Raw genomic sequence first — 25,106 nt, 5'->3', positions numbered from 1 at the left:
GCCATGTTTTTCATGGGGGCAGCCATGTTTTAGGTTGAAAGGAGGTGACAGGGAGCATGAGACATCTCCTTATGGGGGATTCTCATTTGTTTACAAAAGCACTTACTGATCTGCAGTTGCTTAGTCCAAACATTAAAATATTGTGCAATCAAGTAGGGAGGTCAGCTGCCATTATTATAGAGACCCCTTTAATACAGTTCTTTCGTAAAGAATAAAGCAAAAACTGAAAATCCCCTGTGAGGAGATAGGCTAGTTCAGGCATGGGCAAACTTGGCCCTCCAGCTGTTGAGGAACTACAAGTCCCACAATGCATTGCAGGAGTCTGACAGCCACAGTCATGACTCAAAGGTAAATACATTGTGGGATTTGTAGTTCCTTAACAGCTGGAGGGCCAAGTTTGCCCATGCCTGGGCTAGTCCAAAACTTGTCAAATGTGTCAGATTTTTACTACCTATTGTAAGCAACATAGAGGTAAAGTATCATGTATGCATCACGCAGTAGTGTTGATTAAAGTGCACCTGATATGCAAACGACACAAACTTTTACACTTTCCTGGGGCTGTCTCCAGCACCCTGTAATCCGTGGGCTCCATTGGTGTCCATTCAGTCCCATCCATTCCGCCATTGGCAGCTCTGGTCTAGTCCCCGACTGAGACAGGGACTACTGTGCAAGCACAGGTATGGCTCAGTTACAAGCCTTAACTAACTTTGCAGGTGCAGAACTCCTCTGGCCATGGGAGCATGGCCAAAACTGGGCATGCTCAGTAGTCATCCACAATCGGGGTTTACAGCAGGAGAACTGACGGATCCAGGCAGACACCAAGGGAGCCCACAGACTACAAGGGGCTGGAGGAAGCCTCAGGAAAAGTATAAAGCCTTGTGGTTTTTTGTCATCTCAGGTATCCTTTAAGACTATGGGCTAAATACTTAAAGAGTAACTGTCAGGCTACAAAAGCTAATTTAAACCTCTATTCTCCTGTGTTAAACAGTTTAGAAGGAAGCCAAAAAGGCATTACTGAAGATAAAAATCTCTCTTACATTTGATGTGTGCTTATCAGCAAAGCTGTTAATCCCAAGCTCTTAAGAAGACGCAAGCCGCATACCATATTGCAAAGCATTCTGGGGCTCTCCCCTCGGCTGCTAATGAGAAGTTACAGAGTCAAGTAACAATAGCATGTAACTCAGTCCAGCACACAGCACTGATAAATCTCCCAGCAGAGTACACTGCAGGAGTATTGTTCCTAGCCACACGGCTAATTAATATTCACTGCACACTAGTGGTATTCAGTAGGAGCTTTTCTGTGATCAGGCAGCAGGGAGGACATGACAACACATTTGGCTTCATAGGAGACAGACAAACATGGAACCTGCCATGAGCTGTCAGGAGCATCATTCTCTGCATATACTATATAAAAATTCTGTGAAATCCAAACGTGGACAGTGAAATGCATATGTAATGTAAGTACAGCCTATATTTAGCTACTGATATATGTGTTTATTTTCTCTGAGACCTTATACCTAACAGCTCCTCTTTAAAGAGAACCTGAGGTGGGTATTTGAAGTCTTAAAGAGAAACTCCAACCAAGAATTTAACTTTATCCCAATCAGTAGCTGATACACCCTTTTACATGAGAAATAGAATGATTTTCACAAACAGACCATCAGGGGGCGCTGTGTGACTAATTTTGTGCTGAAACCCCTCCCACAAGAGGCTCTGAATACCGCGGTACTCTGGGCAAACTGCCACAATGTAACAATGTTCACAGACAGGAAATGGCTGTTTAAAGCTGTCTGTAACAGCCAGAGCAGCTAGAAACAGCTACATAACTTGCCCACAGTAACAATGTCACCATGTAATACATGTCAGAATGTGAATCTGGGAGAGGAAAGATTTTACAACGAGCAAACACTGACTAAATCATTTATACATAATTATGGTAAAAAATGAAGCACTTTTTTTACTACATTATTTTCACTGGAGTTCCTCTTTAAGAGAACACAGAGGCATGTCCTGTGCGAAATGACTTGCCTCTGGGTATCGATATTGCTGCCATTAGTCCCCCCCCCCCGGGGTCTCCTGTGCCCCCCTGTAAAAAAAAGTACCTCCCAGGTTGTGGCTTAGCTTCCAATTGGAGGAAGCTCACAGGAGGCGGGCAGCGGCGGGAGAGCACACAATAAATGACATACATAAGGTAAATAGATACCTAGCGACAAGGAGACTGTTGCTAGCCGGGTTCTTTTCCAGGGGGGCACAGGAGACCCCATTGGGGGGGGGGGGGGGGCACGACTTGAGGCGACAATAGCAAGATCCAGATGCAGTTGCTTTAAAGTATAACAGAAACGTAATAAAGTTTTAAACATACCTGGGGCTTCCTCCAGCCCCATACGCGCTGATCTCTCCCTTGCCGCCATCCTCAGCCTTCTCCCTCTTCGGTACCAGGTCCCGTAACTTCAGCCAGTCAGGCCAGTCTGCGCAAGAGAAGTGCGCCCTCTACGTATCTCTCCGGCAGCGGTAGAGGGAGGGTTCGTGTGAAAATCGTGCCAATAATAGAATATCGGCCATTTTACCAATATTGTACAAGCAGCTTTGCCTGGTGCCCTTTTTTTAAATATATGCGGGTCAATGACATTTTCCTATAGAAAACTGAAGTGAATGATGTTGGAAACCCCACCCTTGCCTACACCACATCAGCGATCAATGGTCTCTATTAACAAAACTAATCGTAAAGGACTTATTTATCACCTAACTGATAAAAAATAACCAGCACATTTACATGCAAAATAATCACTCAAAGTTGTTCCTGATTAACTTCATATCAATATTATTGTTCTTACCTTAATTATATTATATTTTTGCTCTATGGGAGCTTAAAAAAGTAAGGGCTTGTTCACACTATGAACGCTTTCGTTTATTTTTAACTGCTGGCGATTTTTAAAAGTGCTTGTGCAATGATTTCCTATGCGAGTACTCTCACATGGGTGATGAGCTTTCCTTCCAATCGCAAACATGGCTTCTGCACCATTTCCTGAGCGTTTGTGCTTGAATGGAAGGTATAGGGAAATCGCTAAGCGCTTGAAAAAGCGCCTGGAAAAGCGATTTTGTGAGCAAGTTTCCTCACAAAATACATTAAAGTTATTTAGTTCCAGGTCAAAGAGTTCACTTCCTGTTTCTTTAAAAAAAAAAAAAAAAACACGCTTATCGCCTAACAAAACAGCTTAGAAAATCGCTTCTAAAAACTGCTAATCGCACAGAAAGCGCTAGGAAAAGAGCTTTCAAAAGCGCTCAGCCCCTGTGATTGTGCTGGCGATTTATACTGTGAACAAGGCCCAAGGGCCTGTTCACACCTAGGGCATTTTGCGTTTTTTTTTAGTGCCGGCGATTTTAAAAAAAAATGCCCTAAAAATCGCTTGTGCAATGAATCCTGATGGAATAGTTCATATCATTTCGCTCAGCAAAGAGCTGCCTGTACCATTTTTAGGGCGATTTTGCTACAATGGAAGGTATAGGAAAAACGCAAACCAATCACAAAATCGCTTTTTGCGGCAGATACGTTTGCGCTTTTAGGAATAAATACATTATATTTATTATTTTAAGGGTCAAAGAAAGTGAAAAAACAAAATCGCTCTGCAAAAGTGCTTTGAAAAGCATTTTACAAAAAAATAAATAAAAAAAAGGAGAAGTGGAAGGCTAGTGAGAGGCAGAGGAGAGGTGGAAGGCTAGTGAGAGGCAGAGGAGAGGTGGAAGGTTAGTGAGAGGCAGAGGAGAGGTGGAAGGTTAGTGAGAGGCAGAGGAGAGGTGGAAGGTTAGTGAGAGGCAGAGGAGAGGTGGAAGGTTAGTGAGAGGCAGAGGAGAGGTGGAAGGTTAGTGAGAGGCAGAGGAGAGGTGGAAGGTTAGTGAGAGGCAGAGGAGAGGTGGAAGGTTAGTGAGAGGCAGAGGAGAGGTGGAAGGTTAGTGAGAGGCAGAGGAGAGGAGGAAGGTTAGTGAGAGGCAGAGGAGAGGTGGAAGGTTAGTGTGAGGCAGAGGAGAGGTGGAAGGTTAGTGTGAGGCAGAGGAGAGGTGGAAGGTTAGTGTGAGGCAGAGGAGAGGTGGAAGGTTAGTGTGAGGCAGAGGAGAGGTGGAAGGTTAGTGTGAGGCAGAGGAGAGGTGGAAGGTTAGTGTGAGGCAGAGGAGAGGTGGAAGGTTAGTGTGAGGCAGAGGAGAGGTGGAAGGTTAGTGTGAGGCAGAGGAGAGGTGGAAGGTTAGTGTGAGGCAGAGGAGAGGTGGAAGGTTAGTGTGAGGCAGAGGAGAAGTGGAAGGTTAGTGTGAGGCAGAGGAGAGGTGGAAGGTTAGTGTGAGGCAGAGGAGAGGTGGAAGGTTAGTGTGAGGCAGAGGAGAGGGGGAAGGCTAGTGTGAGGCAGAGGAGAGGGGGAAGGCTAGTGTGAGGCAGAGGAGAGGGGGAAGGTTCGTGTGAGGCAGAGGAGAGGTGGAAGGTTAGTGTGAGGCAGAGGAGAGGTGGAAGGTTAGTGTGAGGCAGAGGAGAGGTGGAAGGTTAGCGTGAGGCAGAGGAGAGGTGGAAGGTTAGTGTGAGGCAGAGGAGAGGGGGAAGGTTAGCGTGAGGCAGAGGAGAGGGGGAAGGTTAGCGTGAGGCAGAGGAGAGGTGGAAGGTTAGCGTGAGGCAGAGGAGAGGTGGAAGGTAAGCGTGAGGCAGAGGAGAGGTGGAAGGTTAGCGTGAGGCAGAGGAGAGGTGGAAGGTTAGCGTGAGGCAGAGGAGAGGTGGAAGGTTAGCGTGAGGCAGAGGAGAGGTGGAAGGTTAGCGTGAGGCAGAGGAGAGGTGGAAGGTTAGTGTGAGGCAGAGGGGAGGTGGAAGGTTAGTGTGAGGCAGAGGGGAGGTGGAAGGCTAGTGTGCACTTCTCATTGATTTCTGTTAGCTTAATTCCAAGCTGCATACAATTTGCATGAAAGCTAGAATTATTTGCATATCATTGCCCATTTCTGCTTAAAGGGCACATGAAGTAAGGATGGATATGGAGGCTCTCATATTTGTGTCATTTTAAACAATACCAGTTGTCTGGCATCCTGCGGATCTTTCCTACATCAGTAGTGTCTGAATTACACATCTGAAACAAGCATGTGGTTGATCCAGTCAGACTTCAGTCAGAGAGACTGATCTGCATGCTTGTTCAGGGTCTATGGATAAGAGTGTTAGAGGCAGAGGATCAGCAGGAAAGGCAGGTGATGTGCATTGTTTAAAAGGAAATATGTCAGCTTCTATGTTCCTTTCACTTCAGGTGTCCTTTAAGTACTCCTCACTTTCCCAGACATCCCCATACATTAATGCAGGGATGTAAAAAACTGCTGCTTCACCAGCTTCACTCTGCTACAGGGTACATGGAACCTTCCTTTCTGAACTTTGACTAATTGTCTTTTTCCAGAGGCGCCAGGCTACGTACCGGACCGCATTGGTGACATGCTCCTATTTATTGCCTGAGGAAGTGGGATATACTCGCGAAACGCGTTGCACCTTGTTCGGAGTATGTAAATAAACAGATTTTTGCTTAAAACGGCAATTTTTTGTGTCCGTTTTGGAGGGTGTTCTCCATACTCGATTGCCTGATGAAGCGGGATATTGGCCCGTGAAACGCGTTGCACACTTGGAGTTTTTAATAAATGTTACTGTTATATTACTAACGGCTCATTTCGCCTGGTCATATACTTACTTGAAGGAGGTGAGTCCACCCACTTCTCTCCTTTTAAACAGATTTTAATCGTTTTTTATCCTTTGTTGGCGCCTCTGTTACCCTTGTTATACTGTTGTCTTTTTCCAGAGGTCTTCCTATTGCATGCAATGAAAAAAGGTGTGTCTTAGTATGGCATGCCCAGGGTGTCACTGGACACTGAGCCAGGGACACAATACAATATTCTATAGTGCCATTTTTCTTTTCTATGGAATCAAACTTGCTAGTATCACACTGGTACCCAGATGATGCATGATGTAACTTGTAGTGAAATGGTATTTGTATAATAGTTTTAATGTGTTATACAAACTGTGCCACATACTCCAGTAACCAATGAGATTTTTACTTATCTGTAATATTGTAATACCATTGTAATCAAGCACTGTGCTTTTTGGTGCCTTACTGCACAATCCTGTAACTCCAATCCACTAGTACGATGTTTCCCAAATCTACCACTGAGTCACACGGCTGTCTATGTTTTGCAGATAAGCTCACATATGCACAGGTAGGGCAATTAGTGTTTCATTTAAATGAGGCTTAGCAGTCTGTGTGGATATCCACCTGACATACAGAGTTGATGGGATGTGAAGATGTGTTTGAAAAACATTATACACCTAAAAGCCAAAGTAATTGTGTCTCTCAAACAAATACCAAGCAAGCAGCATCTCTTGCAATCATTTTGCCCGTATTTCCTCTCTACAGCTGGAGACCATTTCTCATTCTCTGTAAAATCATCTGAATAACGCATGTGTCACCAAATCTGTAGGAAATGCATTCAACAGTTGCTGACAGAGAAATGATGCTCTCCTCCTTAACAAGAGACAGAAGGTCCCTGCTCTTTATCAAAACAGAGACAGTATGTAAGAAACAGACAAGCACCTTTAGCTGATGATCAACAGTCTCCTCTCAGACAGGCAAAATAAAGGCAGCCTCCTCATTATCTGAGCAGTGTGTGGAAGTAAACACAACGCTAGGGAGCAACTGGTGTCTTTCAATACACACCACCGTTCATATGCAGGGCTTACTCATGCTGCTATAATAAATACAAAACCGTAAATACAGCTTAAAATTAACTTTATCTTACCATTTATTCCCATTAAGCTCTTCAGGGGCCGATGACATTTAAAATACACACACACAAAATCAGATTTGATCTGTGACATCATCATAACATAGCATCCACTGACTAGAAGATGTGATTTGAATCAGACGTTTAGGGCAGACCCTCAACCTCAGGTGATGGGAATTTTGTTGCACTGACAGTATGGAATAATATGTGATAGTGTGGATCCCTTTATTAATTGCCAACATTAAGGCTGAGATCACACTTGTCTATTTTCATGCGCATTTTCTACGTAGAAAAACTGGTTTAACAATGGGCTAGTTCACACTTGAATGTTTGTTGCACGCAGAAACAAAACAGACATCCTCCAGGAAAATTCAGCATTTCGTCAGTTTTCTTTATCGATTACATTAGCCGCTTTAAAAAACATGTTTTTCTGCATATAAAATGCACAGTATGCAGGGGAAAAAAAATGCATGTAGAAAACTGAAAGACAAGTGCGACCCCTGGCTAAGGTAGGGATCACACTGGAGTACGTGGAAAATGGACGCAGTTTTCTGGATAATTATTTGCATTTTCCGAAAACGTCACCTGACGGCATCAGGAATCGTATATGTGGAAAAACGCACATCATAACACTTGCTCACACATGTACTTAGGAAATCATTATGTGCGCTTGTGCATCAAGGTGTGACCTCTGCCCAAACAAAAAGGCACAAAGTAATGAAAGTAGCAGAAAAACAGCCTTCTATATCTGAGATCTCAAATATGTAACTTATGAACCATTTGAGAAAGTTACACAGATGACCATTTTTGTAGATAAGCAGCAAGGAACCACTTAAAACTCCAGCATTACCTAAGGCATCTTGTTCTTTAGACTGCCCATTAGAGACTTTAACCTACTAATTCTGTTCTCCACAGGAAACAGAGTTAGCAGAGGCTAAACTAAAACTTTGCATAGGGCTGAGGAGATTCAGAAAGCTAACAATCTGACAGTTTGATTCATCAATTAATCAAACTGTCAGGTTATCATTAGCTTTCAGAATCTGATTGGTCTTGGCTTGTGTAAAGTTCATGTTCAGCACTGCTAATTCCAGTTATTGCAGAGTAAAAAAACAAAAACAGCTGATCCCATGTGCACTGCCTTGGCACAGAGTAAAACTACTATATAAAAACACACAGCTTTACAGCTCACATGAAGTAGTGAACAATCATTGCAAAAATAAAAAAGTATTAAGAAACGTACTGCAGTCATCAGAATCATAGCCATCCAGGTCCACTTCCTCCTCCTGCTTGGCAGAGGGGGTGATAGAGGTGGTGGTGGAAGCTGCTCCATATGCCCCAAACAGTTTGTCCACATCCTCCTCCTCCTCCCTGGAACTTTCTGAAGGGCTGACAGACGGCTGGCTCACGTTGGATCGCAGGGAGTTGCTACGGGTTACAGCAGTAGGTATACCACGAGGAAAGCGGGGGAAGTAGTCTGAGATTTGTTTGATCGGCTTGATGGGACCTGGGCACACATCAATGGCCATATGCTCCTGGATGCTTATGGTCATTTTCTCTCCTTTTCGGAGTGTCATGCATGCGATTCTGCTCCAGAACACAAGCCAGAGAATGGATTGCAGGGAGAGCGCTCTACTGAAGTTCAACTACATAGAGAAGCGAATCTCCCCCAGGTGAGAAGGTCGGGGAAGCGGCTGCAGGCTATGTGCTCTCTCTGGCACTTTCAGCTAGCTTGTGCATACTGCCTGTAGCTTCCAGCAGCCACCAGCGATCCTCCTGTCCTCCCCGTGCTGTGCCCAGGAGTGAGGGAGAGAAGCACTGACAGCCAGGCGGGGAGGGCTAGCCACGAGGTGATGTCACTTGTTAGCAACCAAGCAAAATCCAGGAAGCAAAGGAATGAGGGACGGCTCATGTGCACTCAGCAGCACCTTCTAGCCTCCCAGCATCCTCATTAGGAGAGAGCAGACTGTCAACATCGCTGACTTTTGCATGAAGGGGCTTTTTTCCTATTCACAGTTAGCAGCAACAGCTAGTGAATGCGTGCTGCTTGCGTGGTTTCTTTTTCCTATATTTATCAATACCTTTTACAGACTGTAAACCTACAGCTGTCAGTGCGCAACTGATCAGTTCATTTAGGCATAGATTGCGCCTGATAATGTGGGTGCTGCTTCAGGTTGTGTAGAAATTGTGGCTATGGGGGCGGTAATGTGGGAACTGGTTAAAATATGGCATAGTTCCCAACAGTCCCTCTTTTGGAGGGACAATCCCTCTTTTGGAGGGACAGTCCCTCTTTTGGAGACCTGTCCCTCTTTCCTCCTCATTTGTCCCTCTTTCAGGACTTTGTCCCTCTTTCTATGTATGTATATATATATATATATATATATATATATATATATATATATATATATATATATATATATATATATATATATATATATATATATATATTTATATATATATATATGTATATATATTTCTCTACTAAAAAAGGTGTTTGACTCTAAACTTTATTCCTATCCTTTAAATTGATATTACTAATTTTAAAATGTTAATATGAAGGAAAATGAACCAGGATAGAAAAGACCAATGTGGTTTGAATTATAAAACAACATATTTTTCTTATAAAATCTTTATGGTATGCGTGGCTAGGGGGTGTGGTGTGGCAGGGGAGTGGCTTAAGTGTCCCTCTTTCTCATCTCAAAAAGTTGGGAGGTATGCTATGGTGGGCTCTCCAGTTCCTCTACTATAGCCAAACTCTGGTTTCCAAAATCAGCCAAGAGAACGGAGATATTTACCGGTGGGGGAGACAGGTTAGCGGCGATAGATAATGGCAAAAGTTTTATTACGGCTATGGCAGTCATCAGTTACGCTATAGTATAGCCGAACTCCAGCTTTCAAAATGAGCGGCGGCAAGGGGATGCAATGGAATCCATCATATAGAAAATTGTATGCATTCAGAATAGGGCAAAAGTATGCAGGGCCGCCATCAGAAATTTTGGGGCCCCTCACACATCATCAGACCTGGGCCCCCCTCCCGGGATCCACCCACTGGTTGCTCTGCCCACCCACTAGTCACTCCACTCCCGTGTCCGTGCGGGAAGTGCGCTGCGGCAAAAAATGTGCATGGCTCATGGCACTGAATAAAGCGGCATGCACAGCATGATTTGTCAAAAAGTGGGCGTGACCATGGCATGTTGTGGGTGGAAATACTAGCAAAATACAAGTAGGAACTTGGAGATAGGAACTTGTAGGTCCGTTCTTATCCTTTATCCGTTCTCTTTTGTCCCCCTCTTTTCTTCCTGTGCCTCTTTTGTCCCCCTCTGTCTCACCTCAGTTTGTGCATCTTTTGTGCCCCTCTGTGTCTCATCTCTTTTCTCCCTGTGCCTCTTTTGTTCGTCTCTGTTCCCCCTGTGCCTGTTTTATCCCCCTGTGTTACCTCTTGTCCCCTTCTGCCTCAGGTCGTCCCTCTGCCCTAGCCAGGTGTAGGTGCCCCCAGTATAGATATCCAAGCATAGGTCGTGCCCCAGTATAGGTAACCTGGTGTAGATGCCCCCAGTATAGGTAGCCTGGTATAGCTGGTGCCCCAGTATAGGCCAGCAAGATACAGGTGCCCCCAGTATAGGTATTCAACTATAGGTGGTGCCGCGGTATAGGTAGTCTAGTATGGGTGGTGCACCAGTATAGGTTAGCCAGGTACAGGTGCCCCCAGTATAGGTAGCAAGCTATAGGCACCCCAGTATAAATAGCCAAGTATAGGTGGTGCCCCAGGAGAGGTAACCAGGTACAGGTGGTTCCCCAGTATAGGTAGCCAAGTATAGGTGGTGCACCAGTATAGGTAGCCAGGTATAGGTGGTTAGGTATAGGTGGTTCTTGCCCCAGTATAGGTAGCCAGAAATAGGTGGTGGCCCAGTATAGGTAGCCTGTAGCTAAATATAGGTGGTGTCGCAGTTTAGAAAGTCTGCTGTAGCGGGCTCACTCATCTGCTCCCCACGTTCAAGCGCTGATGTCACTCTTCCCTCACTGCTGGAACGCGGTGTGCTGGTTAGTGAGCCAAAGGCCCGCAGCCAGCACATGCGGCCCTTCCAGTGCTTTGGGAGGGCCCAGGGCCCCCAGAAGCCCTGGGCCCCTCACTGCAGTGTCAGTTGTCGTCCCCCCCCCCCCCCCCCCCCTACTGGCTGCCCTGAAAGTATGAAAATGGAAAGGCATGCTGGCCCACACGAAAGCAACCCATCCATATTTAGGTAATTTTCATTGGTCAAATTTCAGTCTGCATACAAACGTGGGTACTTTTCTACTAGCAGGACACCACGATTAAGGCAAGGGTAGAGTGAGGCACTGTAGAGAAGGAGGTTAGTGGGAAGCAGAGGAGAGGTGGAAGGTTAGTGTGAAGCAGAGGAGAGGTGGAAGGTTAGTGTGAGGCAGAGGAGAGGTGGAAGGTTAGTGAGAGGCAGAGGAGAGGTGGAAGGTTAGTGTGAGGCAGAGGAGAGGTGGAAGGTTAGTGAGAGGCAGAGGAGAGGTGGAAGGTTAGTGAGAGGCAGAGGAGAGGTGGAAGGTTAGTGAGAGGCAGAGGAGAGGTGGAAGGTTAGTGAGAGGCAGAGGAGAGGTGGAAGGTTAGTGAGAGGCAGAGGAGAGGTGGAAGGTTAGTGAGAGGCAGAGGAGAGGTGGAAGGTTAGTGAGAGGCAGAGGAGAGGTGGAAGGTTAGTGTGAGGCAGAGGAGAGGTGGAAGGTTAGTAAGAGGCAGAGGAGAGGTGGAAGGTTAGTGTGAGGCAGAGGAGAGGTGGAAGGTTAGTGTGAGGCAGAGGAGAGGGGGAAGGTTAGTGTGAGGCAGAGGAGAGGGGGAAGGTTAGTGTGAAGCAGAGGAGAGGGGGAAGGTTAGTGTGAGGCAGAGGAGAGGTGGAAGGTTAGTGTGAGGAAGAGGAGAGGTGGAAGGTTAGTGTGAGGCAGAGGAGAGGTGGAAGGTTAGTGTGAGGCAGAGGAGAGGTGGAAGGTTAGTGTGAGGCGGAGGAGAGGTGGAAGGTTAGTGTGAGGCAGAGGAGAGGTGGAAGGTTAGTGTGAGGCAGAGGAGAGGTGGAAGGTTAGTGTGAGGCAGAGGAGAGGTGGAAGGTTAGTGTGAGGCAGAGGAGAGGTGGAAGGTTAGTGTGAGGCAGAGGAGAGGTGGAAGATTAGTGTGAGGCAGAGGAGAGGTGGAAGGTTAGTGTGAGGCAGAGGAGAGGGGGAAGGTTAGTGTGAGGCAGAGGAGAGGTGGAAGGTTAGTGTGAGGCAGAGGAGAGGTGGAAGGTTAATGTGAGCCGGAGGAGAGGTGGAAGGTTAGTGTGAGGCAGAGGAGAGGGGGAAGGTTAGTGAGAGGCAGAGGAGAGGGGGAAGGTTAGTGTGAAGCAGAGGAGAGGGGGAAGGTTAGTGTGAGGCAGAGGAGAGGGGGAAGGTTAGTGTGAAGCAGAGGAGAGGGGGAAGGTTAGTGTGAGGCAGAGGAGAGGGGGAAGGTTAGTGTGAGGCAGAGGAGAGGTGGAAGGTTAGTGTGAGGCGGAGGAGAGGTGGAAGGTTAGTGTGAGGCAGAGGAGAGGTGGAAGGTTAGTGTGAGGCGGAGGAGAGGTGGAAGGTTAGTGTGAGGCAGAGGAGAGGTGGAAGGTTAGTGTGAGGCAGAGGAGAGGTGGAAGGTTAGTGTGAGGCAGAGGAGAGGTGGAAGGTTAGTGTGAGGCAGAGGAGAGGTGGAAGGTTAGTGTGAGGCAGAGGAGAGGTGGAAGGTTAGTGTGAGGCAGAGGAGAGGTGGAAGGTTAGTGTGAGGCAGAGGAGAGGTGGAAGGTTAGTGTAAGGCAGAGGAGAGGGGGAAGGTTAGTGTGAAGCAGAGGAGAGGTGGAAGGTTAGTGTGAGGCAGAGGAGAGGTGGAAGGTTAGTGTGAGGCAGAGGAGAGGTGAAAGATTAGTGTGAGGCAGAGGAGAGGTGGAAGGTTAGTGTGAGGCAGAGGAGAGGTGGAAGGTTAGTGTGAGGCAGAGGAGAGGTGGAAGGTTAGTGTGAGGCAGAGAAGAGGTGGAAGGTTAGTGTGAGGCAGAGGAGAGGTGGAAGGTTAGTGTGAGGCAGAGGAGAGGTGGAAGGTTAGTGTGAGGCAGAGGAGAGGTGGAAGGTTAGTGTGAGGCAGAGGAGAGGTGGAAGGTTAGTGTGAGGCAGAGGAGAGGTGGAAGGTTAGTGTGAGGCAGAGGAGAGGTGGAAGGTTAGTGTGAGGCAGAGGAGAGGTGGAAGGTTAGTGTGAGGCAGAGGAGAGGGGGAAGGTTAGTGTGAGGCAGAGGAGAGGTGGAAGGTTAGTGTGAGGCAGAGGAGAGGTGGAAGGTTAGTGTGAGGCAGAGGAGAGGTGGAAGGTTAGTGTGAGGCAGAGGAGAGGTGGAAGGTTAGTGTGAGGCAGAGGAGAGGTGGAAGGTTAGTGTGAGGCAGAGGAGAGGTGGAAGGTTAATGTGAGCCGGAGGAGAGGTGGAAGGTTAGTGTGAGGCAGAGGAGAGGGGGAAGGTTAGTGAGAGGCAGAGGAGAGGGGGAAGGTTAGTGTGAAGCAGAGGAGAGGTGGAAGGTTAGTGTGAGGCAGAGGAGAGGTGGAAGGTTAGTGTGAGGCAGAGGAGAGGTGGAAGGTTAGTGTGAGGCAGAGGAGAGGTGGAAGGTTAGTGTGAGGCAGAGGAGAGGGGGAAGGTTAGTGTGAGGCAGAGGAGAGGGGGAAGGTTAGTGTGAGGCAGAGGAGAGGGGGAAGGTTAGTGTGAGGCAGAGGAGAGGGGGAAGGTTAGTGTGAGGCAGAGGAGAGGTGGAAGGTTAGTGTGAGGCAGAGGAGAGGTGGAAGGTTAGTGTGAGGCAGAGGAGAGGTGGAAGGTTAGTGTGAGGCAGAGGAGAGGGGGAAGGTTAGTGTGAGGCAGAGGAGAGGGGGAAGGTTAGTGTGAGGCAGAGGAGAGGTGGAAGGTTAGTGTGAGGCGGAGGAGAGGTGGAAGGTTAGTGTGAGGCAGAGGAGAGGTGGAAGGTTAGTGTGAGGCAGAGGAGAGGTGGAAGGTTAGTGTGAGGCAGAGGAGAGGTGGAAGGTTCGTGTGAGGCAGAGGAGAGGGGGAAGGTTAGTGTGAGGCAGAGGAGAGGTGGAAGGTTAGTGTGAGGCAGAGGAGAGGTGGAAGGTTAGTGTGAGGCAGAGGAGAGGTGGAAGGTTAGTGTGAGGCAGAGGAGAGGTGGAAGGTTAGTGTGAGGCAGAGGAGAGGTGGAAGGTTAGTGTGAGGCAGAGGAGAGGTGGAAGGTTAGTGTGAGGCAGAGGAGAGGTGGAAGGTTCGTGTGAGGCAGAGGAGAGGGGGAAGGTTAGTGTGAGGCAGAGGAGAGGGGGAAGGTTAGTGTGAGGCAGAGGAGAGGTGGAAGGTTAGTGAGAGGCGGAGGAGAGGTGGAAGGTTAGTGTGAGGCGGAGGAGAGGTGGAAGGTTAGTGTGAGGCAGAGAAGAGGTGGAAGGTTAGTGTGAGGCAGAGGAGAGGGGGAAGGTTAGTGTGAGGCAGAGGAGAGGTGGAAGGTTAGTGTGAGGCAGAGGAGAGGTGGAAGGTTGGTGTGAGGTAGAGGAGAGGTGGAAGGTTAGTGTGCACTTCTCATTGATTTCTGTTGGCTTAATTCCAAGCTGCATACAATTTGCATGCAAGCTAGAATTATTTGCATATCATTGCCCATTTCTGCTTAAAGGGCACATGAATTAAGATTGGATATGGAGGCTATCATATTTGTGTCATTTTAAACAATACCAGTTGTCTGGCATCCTGCTGATCTTTCCTACATCAGTAGTGTCTGAATTTCACATCTGAAACAAGCATGTGGTTGATCCAGTCAGACTTCAGTCAGAGACTCTGATCTGCATGCTTGTTCAGGGTCTACGGATAAGAGTGTTAGAGGCAGAGGATCAGCAGGACAGGCAGGTGATGTGCATTGTTTAAAAGGAAGTAAATGTCAGCTTCTATATCCCTTTCACTTCATGTGTCCTTTAAGTACTCCTCACTTTCCCAGACATTCCCATACATTAATGCAGGGATGTAAAAAACTGCTGCTTCACCAGCTTCACTCTGCTACAGGGTACATGGAACTAGGGATGATCGGAAAGGGCGATTTCCGATTCCGCGGAAATTCGGAATTCCGTCAGAACGAAATTCCGTAACCGTTACATTCTGGTGGTATTTTGCGGAATTCCGCGTTCCGGCGGTATAATTTCAGTAATCTCATTTGAAACCTTGTTTTTGAAACATTGTAGGCCATGGGACCTAGTGGCTGTTCTTGTTTGTCTTGTTTGTTTTTGTTTGTTTTGTTTTGTTTGAGCAGCAGGAGTTGTCGTAGGCCATGGGACCTAGAGGTGGTTCCACGGCGGTCATCACAATTTTTGTTTAGAGCAGCAGGAGTTGTCGTAGGCCATGGGACCTAGAGGTGGTTCCACGGCAGTCATTACAATTTTTGTTTGGAGGAGCAGGAGTTGTTGTAGGCCATGGGACCCAGAGGTGGTTCCACGGCAGTCATTACAGAATTTTTTTGATCTTAAAATGCAAAAATATGCAATGGTAGTGATAGGCAGCAGAGTTTGAGAGGGGAAGGGAGGCTTGAAAAACAGCACATTGTAATTTAGTCTAATCATCACCATGAATCAGTGAGAGGGGCCTTGTAATTATCACTGATCCATGACTCGTTTATTTTTATGAACGTTAGTATGTCCACATTGACTGTGGACAGACGGGTCCGTTGGTCGGCGACCACCCCACCTGCAGCACTAAATATTCGCTCAGAAAGAATACTGGCGGAGGGGCATGCCAGAACCTTCAGTGCATACTGAGCGAGTTCAGGCCAGGTATCCAGTTGTTTTGTCCAATAGTCCATGGGGGTCATCATTACTCTCCATATTGTCTGGAGCACTGGCTGACCCCAAGTAATCATTCCCCATACGGGCCAGCCGCTGGCGGTGACCACTTTGTCCGCTGGTGGTGCTGCTGCTAGAAGGAGTATCTGGCATTGGCTGATAAAATTCCTTCAACATACTCAGCAGGTTCACAGATTGGCTATCGGTGCTGCTGCTGGGAGTGGGACCACCAGACCTTTGCTGAGTATGATGAGGCTTGGTAGCTTGGGCCCGGGATACACTGGAGCATATGCGCAGCCATAGGGAAGAGATGTCTGCCATTAATCACCTCTTCCTGGCTGTCAGAACTGTTGTCATGCTCCAGCTCCACATCACAATCTTCTTCCCACCCCCGGACAATGGAATGGATTGCAGGGAGAGCGCTCTACTGAAGCTCAACTACATAGAGAAGCGAATCTCCCCCAGGTGAGAAGGTCAGGGAAGCGGCTGCAGGCTATGTGCTCTCTCTGGCACTTTCAGCTAGCTTGTGCATACTGCCTGTAGCTTCCAGCAGCCACCAGCGATCCTCCTGTCCTCCCCGTGCTGTGCCCAGGAGTGAGGGAGAGAAGCACTGACAGGCGGGCAGGAAGGGCTGGCCACTAGTGATGGCTCGAACCTCCGATTTTAGGTTCGCTATTCGCGAACCTCGAACGCGAAGTTCCGCAAAAGTTCGGGTTCGCGCGAACTTCGCGAACCACAATAGACATCAATGGGAAGGCGAACTTTGCAAACTACAAACATTTATGCTGGCCACGGCGTGTCGTCGGGAATCTGCGGTGCGACGCAAAGCTCCCGAGTGCGTCATACCACAACACATCGAAATGCAGCGTCGGGTGTGAAAGGTAAAATGAAAGTCTATGGAAACTGATCAGTTCATTTAGGCATAGATTGTGCCTGATAATGTGGGTGCTGCTATTGGTCGTGTAGAAGTTGTGGCTATGGGGGCGGTAATTTTGGCATTGGTTAAATTATGGCTATGGCGGGCTCTAGAGTTCGTCTACTATAGTTAAACTCTGGCTTCCAAAATCAGCCAAGAGAGCGGAGATATTTGCCGGTGCGGGAAACAGGTTAGCGGTGATAGATAACGGCGAAAGTTATATTACCGCTATGGCAGGCATCAGAGTTCCGCTACTATAGCCGAACTCCAGCTTTCAAAATGAGCGGTGACAAGACTCAATAGCAGCAATGGTTTGTGTAAATTGGTGTGGGGTAAGGGCCCATTCATACTTGCAAATCGCAAATTGCTAGCGCTTTTGCTCTGGCGATTTTTTTGTGTTGAATGCGAAAAAAATTGCCATGCACACTTGGCAATTTTTTTTAGCGATTGCGTTTGGCGCTTCTATAGCACTGAAACGCAATCGCCCGGAAATCGCCTGAAAATGATGCAGGCTACATGTTTGCATTTGGTGATTTGCGTTAATTGCCGGCGATTAACGCAAATCGCCCAAGTGAGAATGGGCCCATAGGGTATTATTGCACTAGCGCTTTGAAAAGCGCTAGCGCTTGAACGTTTTGCCGAAATTGCCGGCAAAACGCTCTAGTGTGAATGACCCCTAAGTGTTCAGCATAGGTGGGGGGGTATTGTTAGGCGCAGGTATGGTGGGTTAGGGCTGGTTTTCACTAGGGGTGAAACTGCGAATTCCTGCACACAAATCTAGAATCACATCCGATTGATAACAATAGGCTGCTTCTAAATTTGCGTGCGTGAAAAGAAACTAAAGCTCAGCTTCAGAATTTCAGGAAACGCATCTGAATCCCATACAGGGATACGGATGTATAGTCACGCTGCACAAGTGTCGGACTGCCGGCGTCCGTCTCAGAGATGGATGCTTGACTTTATTGGAAAGTGTTAGTCTTATGATGAACATTATTGGTTCAATCCTGCTGCTCCTTCGATAATTTATGATCAATGTGGTAATCGATTGGAAACAATTATTCATGCCCATTACGGCCAAATTCCCGCTAACCAATCCAATGGGATTAATCCGAAAAACACATTGGCCCATATGCAATTCACTTTTTCACCTGAGTTTTCTCCTAGGAGATAATTTTTCATCTTCGATTCAAAATAACTTCCAGCACTTTTCAACTAAAAAAGTACCAAAAAGTAGGTGAGATAGTACTATCAAAACTATATTGAGTATTTTCTTGCTTTCTGTTGGCTTAAAATGCATTTTATTGACAAATTTAAAAATATCTCCTAGGAGAAAACTCAGGTGAAAAAGTGAATTGCATATAGCCCATTGATTCCATTCATCAGATCAAATTTGTTAGGGAATTTAGACGTTAATGGGCATGGCCAATTGTTTCTGATCAATTACAGCAGTGATCCAAAATGATCGACCACGGGATTGTATTGGTAATGGCCTCCATAAGGGCTCGTTCACACGGTGGGCTTGATTCACAAAAGCCTGATAACTGATATCACGCGATCTTTTAGAAATCGCCCCAAAAACTCTTGTGCAATGGTTCCCTATGAGAGTGTTCACATGTGCACGTTTTGATCTTACTAAAATCGCATGTACCATTTTCTGAGCCTTTAGACTCAATGGAAGGTATAGGGGAATCGCAAAGCACTTAATATAGTAATTTGTATAGCAATTTCCCAAGTGCTTTTATGAGTAAATACATTGTATTTATTAATTTCCGGGTTAAGAGACTGACGTCAGCTCATCAAAAATCAGTGACATTCATCTGCAGATGGATTTTCAGATCTGCAGATGATTGTCTGATCTGCAGATGAATGTCAGTTAAACAAGGTGTGTATGATGATCTGCAGATCTCATAGACTATGAATGCAATTTGCAGGAACAGATCTTTGGCAGGAACAGATCTTTTGTAGATACTGATCTTTTGTGTCTGATCAGCATGTTTGTGTGCAGCATCTTGCAAAGATTTTTTCTGATGAGGAGTTCAGCTCCATAGAATAGACTGTGTAGAAATGCTCTCATACTACATGAAGGGTGGTAAGATAGGTCTGTGATCTTTCATTTTCCAAAGACTATAGTCTGATGTGTGTGTCCCCCTTTAGGCCTGGAACCCACTAGGAGTGCTTTTCTGAGCTCTTTGTGATTTGAAAAGCTCTTGCTAATGTAATGCTATGGGTGCGATCCCACTTGAGCGAAGTGATTTTCTATAAATTGCGCATTGCATTAGCAAGAGCTTTTTCAAATCAAATCACTAGCGCTTAGAAAAGGGTACTAGTGGGTTTGATCCCTTAGGTGTAGGTAGGGGAGGGGTAATATATTAGATTAGAGTAAGTGATAATAGAATTCCGGTAAAGTTACCGATATTCTGCTAACAGTAAAAGGATAGTAGAATATCAACAGTTACCAATATTCTACTATGAGGTACATCCTGGCCCATTCTCATCACTTTTTTTTTTTTTTTTTTTTATGTACGCAGTGCAAAAAGCAGCTACACAGTTTTACTGACTTCTTGCTGAAGAGTTCATGATGCAATCTATGTGAATAGTTCTCATATGCAAAATCTCACTCACTTCTGTGGTACGGTAGCTGTCACGCTAGAAAAACTGACACTTTGAAGATATGTGAGAACTACATGATAAAAGAAAATGGAAAAACTGTCTCCAATGTCAGCGTTTCCAATTAATTAGCACAGCAGACTGACTGCTACATTTACACATAACTTGTAAAAATGGTGTTAATTGTCTAGTTCATTAATATGTTCTGATACTGGGAAGGGCAATCCACATGCTCTCAGGTGTCAAACTATAGCTCCCATGATGCTTTACCTGACTGTTATATGCTTTATTCAAGCAGTAGGAAATACCTAATCATATTGTGCCCTTTACCTGTTGTATTTCTGAACAAATGTAACATGAAATGCAGGTAGAGCTTAGCATGCTGACTGCTTTTTTTCCTGCACAGTGACCACACAGGAAACCACAATGAATTGATCTGTGTGATGGACATAGACTTGGCGCATTTATAAATCGATGAATAAAGGCTTTGTATAACTTCTTACTGTGTACATGATGCAATATTTATATTTGTTTGCAATTTTTATCTTATTTATTTTTGCCACATGCTAATAGGAGTTGTCTGGCTGTCATGCCAATAAAGTCTCCTTAATATTTGTTCACGGAGGCTGGTTTCACACTGGGGTGTTGCATTATGGTGTGCTATAATGTACATATAATGCAATCAAAATGTTATTATTACTTTTATTATTATTCATTTACAAAGTGCCAACATATTCTGTGGTGCTTTTCAAAGTATACATCAGTATACAAAATGCCGAATTGGTACAAACTAAAGAATGGTAATGACAGTGACAAAAGTAACATGATGAATAAAATGTCTAACAAATTTCAAGACACAAAAGGGTGAGAGAACCCTGCCCTTGCGAGCTTATAATCTAAAAGAAGTGCATTGTTATTAACTTCTGCGATTTTAGTAACAGACTGCATGCTCTGCATTGTAACAATGGAATAAGTTGTATTGTGTTGCAACTGCTGAGGTCTGAACTGTATATAGACTTTGAATTGCACCATTACAGTGTGCTAAACAGTGTCCATTACAACACAAAGTTTCAATGTAAAAGTACACTGAGGCAGAAAAAGTATATACCGTAGATTAGATACATTTGCTGAAGGTGGCCATTAACGGTACAATCCCATGGCTGATCAATCGTTTCCAATCGTTTCAGTAATCTATCAGAAATGTGCTTGAGTATGAGAATTTCAGATATAGTAAACTTCTGATATAGTAAACTACTTGGCCCGGTCCCTTGGGGTCTACTATCAGGCCCCTTTCACACTGACGCGCTGCGTTGGCCTATTTTGCTTTACGCCTATGAAAGTCTATGGAGCTTTTTACACCTGGTGAGATGTGACGCATCCGCTGGAAGTGCCTGATTCACCACAACAGCGCGTTGCTGGGCAACATGAGCCGCGACGTGCGGTGAACCCGAAGTCGTGTAAGTCTTTGGTAACGCATATTTTTTAAGTTTTATTGCATTAACATTGCGGCGCAATTCGATTTTCAACCACAGGAATTGAGCGCTAGAGAGCCTTACTTCCTGCTTTGCTTGAACCCAGGAGGGGGATTACCGTGCATTGCCGCGGTAATCCTCTATGGCTATTTTTACCGATGTGGTGCTGATACGCTCTGATACCGCTGGTTAGCAATGTGAAACCGGCCTCAAGGGATTCTACTATACTGTCAATTGTGTGCAGAGTTTTCTTCTCCAAATTACATATTGTTCCTGAAAATGTTATAACAGAGGCATGCCATGAGAATTGTAGGTTTCATGATAATTAGGTACAAGTTAGAATGCCTCTGGCAGTCTCGCAAACATTTCCTCCAACTTTGGTTGGTTCCACCAATTTTCAATGAAACTATTTTGTGAATCCATTGAAGTCAGTGGGCTGAATTTAGAGGTTAATAACAATGCCTCCATACATGCTACAACCTCCAAATTTCCTAGGGATGTGAAGGAGGACAGTGGCAACATGGGGAAATATAAAAAGTTCCAAAAGATCTTATAATTTTTTCTGAAAATTGCAGTTAAATGACAGCAGAAAATTGGAATTTTGCATGATGGACAGCATACATAAGGCCATGGCGGGACCAAAGGGATGCTACGTGTGAGCTCAGCGCAGTAGCAGCAGTCTCTGCCATCAAAACAGCAGGAGACCACATTGCTAGCTGGCATTGTGAAGTTTATCTTGTTAACAGATTCATGAAGCTATCAGCAGACAGCTACACTCTTCAAGGTCCCTCCCCTCATCACCTCCTCACCATGGTGACCATCACTCTGAATGAGGTCTCTATGTAGCATTTTCTTGCAAGTTATATAGTACATATGTGATTGCCATTTTTTACTACTGCGTACCAGTTTGCACATTTATCTATTGATTATGGATTCCTAAGCAGTGCACACTTTTTATAAATGTCATGATCATATTTGTATGTTCTGAGCACCTGTTTGGTACCTCTTTTTGCTAATTACATGAACTATTTTTTTTGAGATGCATTTCCTAGGCCCCCCACAGTGGATGTTTGAAAGTTCATCTGCCTGGGTTGTCTGCTAATGCATAAGTATGCTTTGGTTGCTGCAAACACAAGGTTTCATGACGACTGCACTTTTCAACTCTTAGATGGTGATATTGATAACAGGAATGCTATATCTGCTAATATCTTGTTCAAATACAAGCTGTTATTGCTCTAATCTCTTAGACGTTGGATAGCCTGTGTTATGCAAGTTAGAATGTGAGGAGACTTTGTGATCCAATTAAGCGCTAATCTATACTGACCTACCTGTAGAAACAGGGTCCCATGGTTACCTGCCTGCAAGAAACCCACCTTATGCCTCAAATCACTCACCTACTTAACAGGTGGTGGTTGGCCCATGCGTTCCATTCCACACACACCTTGTAGTAGGTGGCAGCTTTAAAGTATTCTAAAATCCTGTTTTAACTTTAACAAAACATATTCCGAAGCAGATGGTTGCCTTATGGACATTTCAATAATTTGGAGTGTATTCTTGTGGTAGTGTATGCCCCTCCCCCTTTTTCCACCTTCCAGCTTGCCCCAGATAGTAGACCATCTCCAAGATAAGTTGCTTATTCCTAATATGTAGTTGGGGGATTTGACCAGCTCCTTGACCCATTAATAGACAAATTCCAGTCCAGGGCTCAACCGGGTGTGTTGACGTCTCTGGCCAGGATTCTGAGGGAATTATGGCTGGTGGATGCCTGGCACTCCCTCCACCCCAAGGAGAAGGAATACTTCTGTTTCAGCAGAATGCACATGTCTTTTTCCAGGATTGACTTGGCAAAATGTAATATTGCTTACGGTTAAACAAGCTGCCTACCTTGCTAGGCCTTTGTCAGACAAATCACCCTTAAAAGTGATGATTCAGCGCCCGCAGGTTTTCCTGAGACTTAGGCTGCCGTAGAAGCTCCGTCCTGGAGCTCCGAATTACTCTTACGCTCCCTGTATAGCATAACGTTGCTGCTATGTGGCGCCTGGTTTTAGCGCCCGCGGTGCGTGCTGTGTGCCAAAGCAACCTGCTTCGCTGTTTCTTACTGATCCCTTTGATGAAAATAAAACCACTTAGCTGAGTGCTTAGGGTCACCAAAGCCAATCACAAAATATTTTTTATGGCAGCCTCTGTAAAAGCACATATAGCGCCAAACTTATATGTTGGCCTGATGGGTATGAAGTTTGGTCTCAACTTGTCTCCAGCCTTTTGCTTGCAAAGGAGGTCCTCTTATATTTTCTATTGCAAAATAAACCTTTGCTAAATTGATTAGAAGTAGTGATCAGATCCATGGGTTTCTCTTTGGGGACATTGAAGAAAAGGTGGCACTTAAAAAGAATCTGTATAGTTAAAATCGCACAAAAGTAACCATACCATTGCGTTAGGGGACATCTCCTATTCCCCTTCAGTTAACAGCCAAACGCACTAACCAATTGTGCCACAGAGACTGTGTACCACAAAGATTGTGCACGCAGTTGGTATAATGGTGTGGATAGCTGCCTACCAAGTGATAGACCTGGGTTCGATTCCTGGCCAATGTATGTGAGTTGGCTTTTGACATCCTACAAATCCCTAAGCAACCTCATTTTTCTCATGGATATATCACAATGGTACATGCTAGGCTGGCTTCAGCATGTAGCATTGTAGTGTGTTGTGTTGGTTGTATAATGGTTAGGATAGCAGCCTACCAAGCGGTAGGCCTGGGTTTGATTCCTGGCCAATGTATGTGAGTTGGCTTTTGACATCCTACAAATCCCTAAGAAAGCTCATTTTTCTCTTGGATATGTCATATTGGTACATGCTAGGCTGGCTTCAGCATGTAGTGTTGGTGGGGTGGGCTCCTCCGGGAGGAGGAAGGGAGAAAAAGGCCTAAGGGAACAGTCAATAGGTTCTATGGGCTACCATTTAGCATAAACAAGGTTCCATTTGCGATTACTTTAATTTTTCTGTCGGAATCCGGAATTCCGCGTAATTTCGCAAAAATCCAGCGGAATTTAGATAGCGACGGAATTAAGCACTGGCGGAATCCGCGAATTCCGGCGGAACGGAATTTGCTCCTTCCGATCACCCCTAGAAAAAAGGATGACATTTTTGTTACAGAATCTCTTTAATGTTGATGATACCCTCCTTTTCCTGGAAGACTCCACAGTCTCCCTACTGGCTGCCATGGATGCACTTCTACATTTGGTCAGTTCTCTGGCTTGGTGTTGAATTGGGATAAGTCCTCACTTTTGCCATTGGATAAGAAGGAGACTTCTCTCCCAGACTGAAGTAGGGAGATCCAAATAATGTACGTTTCATCCTTTAAATACCTAGGGATCGTTATTTCCCCTGAGACTCTTGGAGACTCTGAATATTAGTCCTTTACTAACAAGGATTAGACAAAGATTCAAGACTTAGGCTAAACTCCATTTGCCAGGGTTAATCTTCTGAAGGTGGTTACTATGCCTCAAATCCTATATTTTTTACATAATTCCCCTATTATGGTTAAATCTCAAACTCTATAAGATTATAGTTCATGGGTTTTATATAGTGACAGGGAATGGTTAAAATTAAGCTGCAATATTTACAGTGTACTAAAAGTTGAAGGTGGACTAGCAGTTCCTAACCCCTGGGTATATTTTTTGGCCTCTCAGACCAAACATTTTTTGCGGGATGATTTACAGGACTCTTCTAGACAATTGCTGAGTACATTTTTGGGGTCTCCATCCATTTATGCTGCTCTGGAGGACAACGCTTATAAATCATTAGGATTTAGAGCACAAACCCTCCTCTTGATACAGGAAGTTTGGGATCAGCTAAGAAGTATGCAAGATGGATGTACAACTTATTTCCCAATAAGAGATAACAATCGGATGCCTGAGTTGGGAATGCTATCTTTCATACAGAATTGGGATAGGAGGGCTGTGACGTCTCTGCATATGATCCTAGTGGGAGTAAGCTGCAACCTCTGGGGGAGATAGCAGCTAAACTGTGTGGGCTCCTATGTTGCTGTTTCAGTATGCTCAATTGGTGCATACAACCAACAAGCAACACGATTCTACAGTGTTCCTTATGACACCTGCACCTCTGTTTAATTTGGTCATACAATTCTCCTTTAGTGAGTTCATATCAGCGTCCTACGCCCTAATTCTAAGTTTATGTTTGAAGAAATTTACTCGAGTTGTTATAATAAGTGGATGCAGGATCTAGGGGAGATATCCACTGAGGACTCAGGTGAGATCCTTCAAAACGTTCCCATATTGTCTACAAATGCATTGCAGAAGCTCTCACAACACAATATTATACATACAAACTGCTACTCCAAAAAGGCTATATGCTATGAGCCGACAGGAAGTTCCTTTGTGTGCCCATTGCCTGGAGATCTGATCGACATGCTATGGCACTGTCTCATTTTGGATATGGTTGAGGCCTCTTGCACACTGGTGTTCTATTTTGGATATGGTTGAGG

The 25,106-nt window shown here is 45.4% G+C and overlaps 1 protein-coding gene and 1 long non-coding RNA gene across 5 annotated transcripts in view; one reads left to right on the top strand and one right to left on the bottom strand.

The window, feature by feature from the left end:
- Positions 1 to 8,566, bottom strand: part of DOC2B (double C2 domain beta) — a 704,601-nt gene extending 696,035 nt beyond the window's left edge. For 2 of the 3 annotated variants that reach the window (XM_068268615.1, XM_068268616.1), the window contains exon 1: positions 8,024 to 8,566. In XM_068268615.1, the coding sequence (XP_068124716.1) occupies positions 8,024 to 8,357 (334 nt within the window). In that variant the 5' untranslated portion in view covers positions 8,358 to 8,566. The remainder of the gene's footprint in view (positions 1 to 8,023) is intronic. The other variant, XM_068268617.1, reaches the window with a different exon arrangement.
- The window catches only part of LOC137546319 (uncharacterized), a 42,183-nt gene continuing 25,189 nt past the window's right edge, over positions 8,113 to 25,106 (top strand). Inside the window, exon 1 of one of the 2 annotated variants that reach the window (XR_011026236.1) lies at positions 8,113 to 8,453. This is a non-coding gene — a long non-coding RNA (uncharacterized lncRNA). Of the gene's footprint in view, positions 8,454 to 15,922; positions 16,073 to 25,106 lie in introns of those variants that run through there. The other variant, XR_011026235.1, reaches the window with a different exon arrangement.

The sequence above is a fragment of the Hyperolius riggenbachi genome, chromosome 2 (genome assembly GCF_040937935.1).
Source record: "Hyperolius riggenbachi isolate aHypRig1 chromosome 2, aHypRig1.pri, whole genome shotgun sequence".
Taxonomy (NCBI): domain Eukaryota; kingdom Metazoa; phylum Chordata; class Amphibia; order Anura; family Hyperoliidae; genus Hyperolius; species Hyperolius riggenbachi.
Note: the sequence above shows the minus strand (reverse complement) of the source record. Positions and strands in the feature narration are given on the sequence as shown.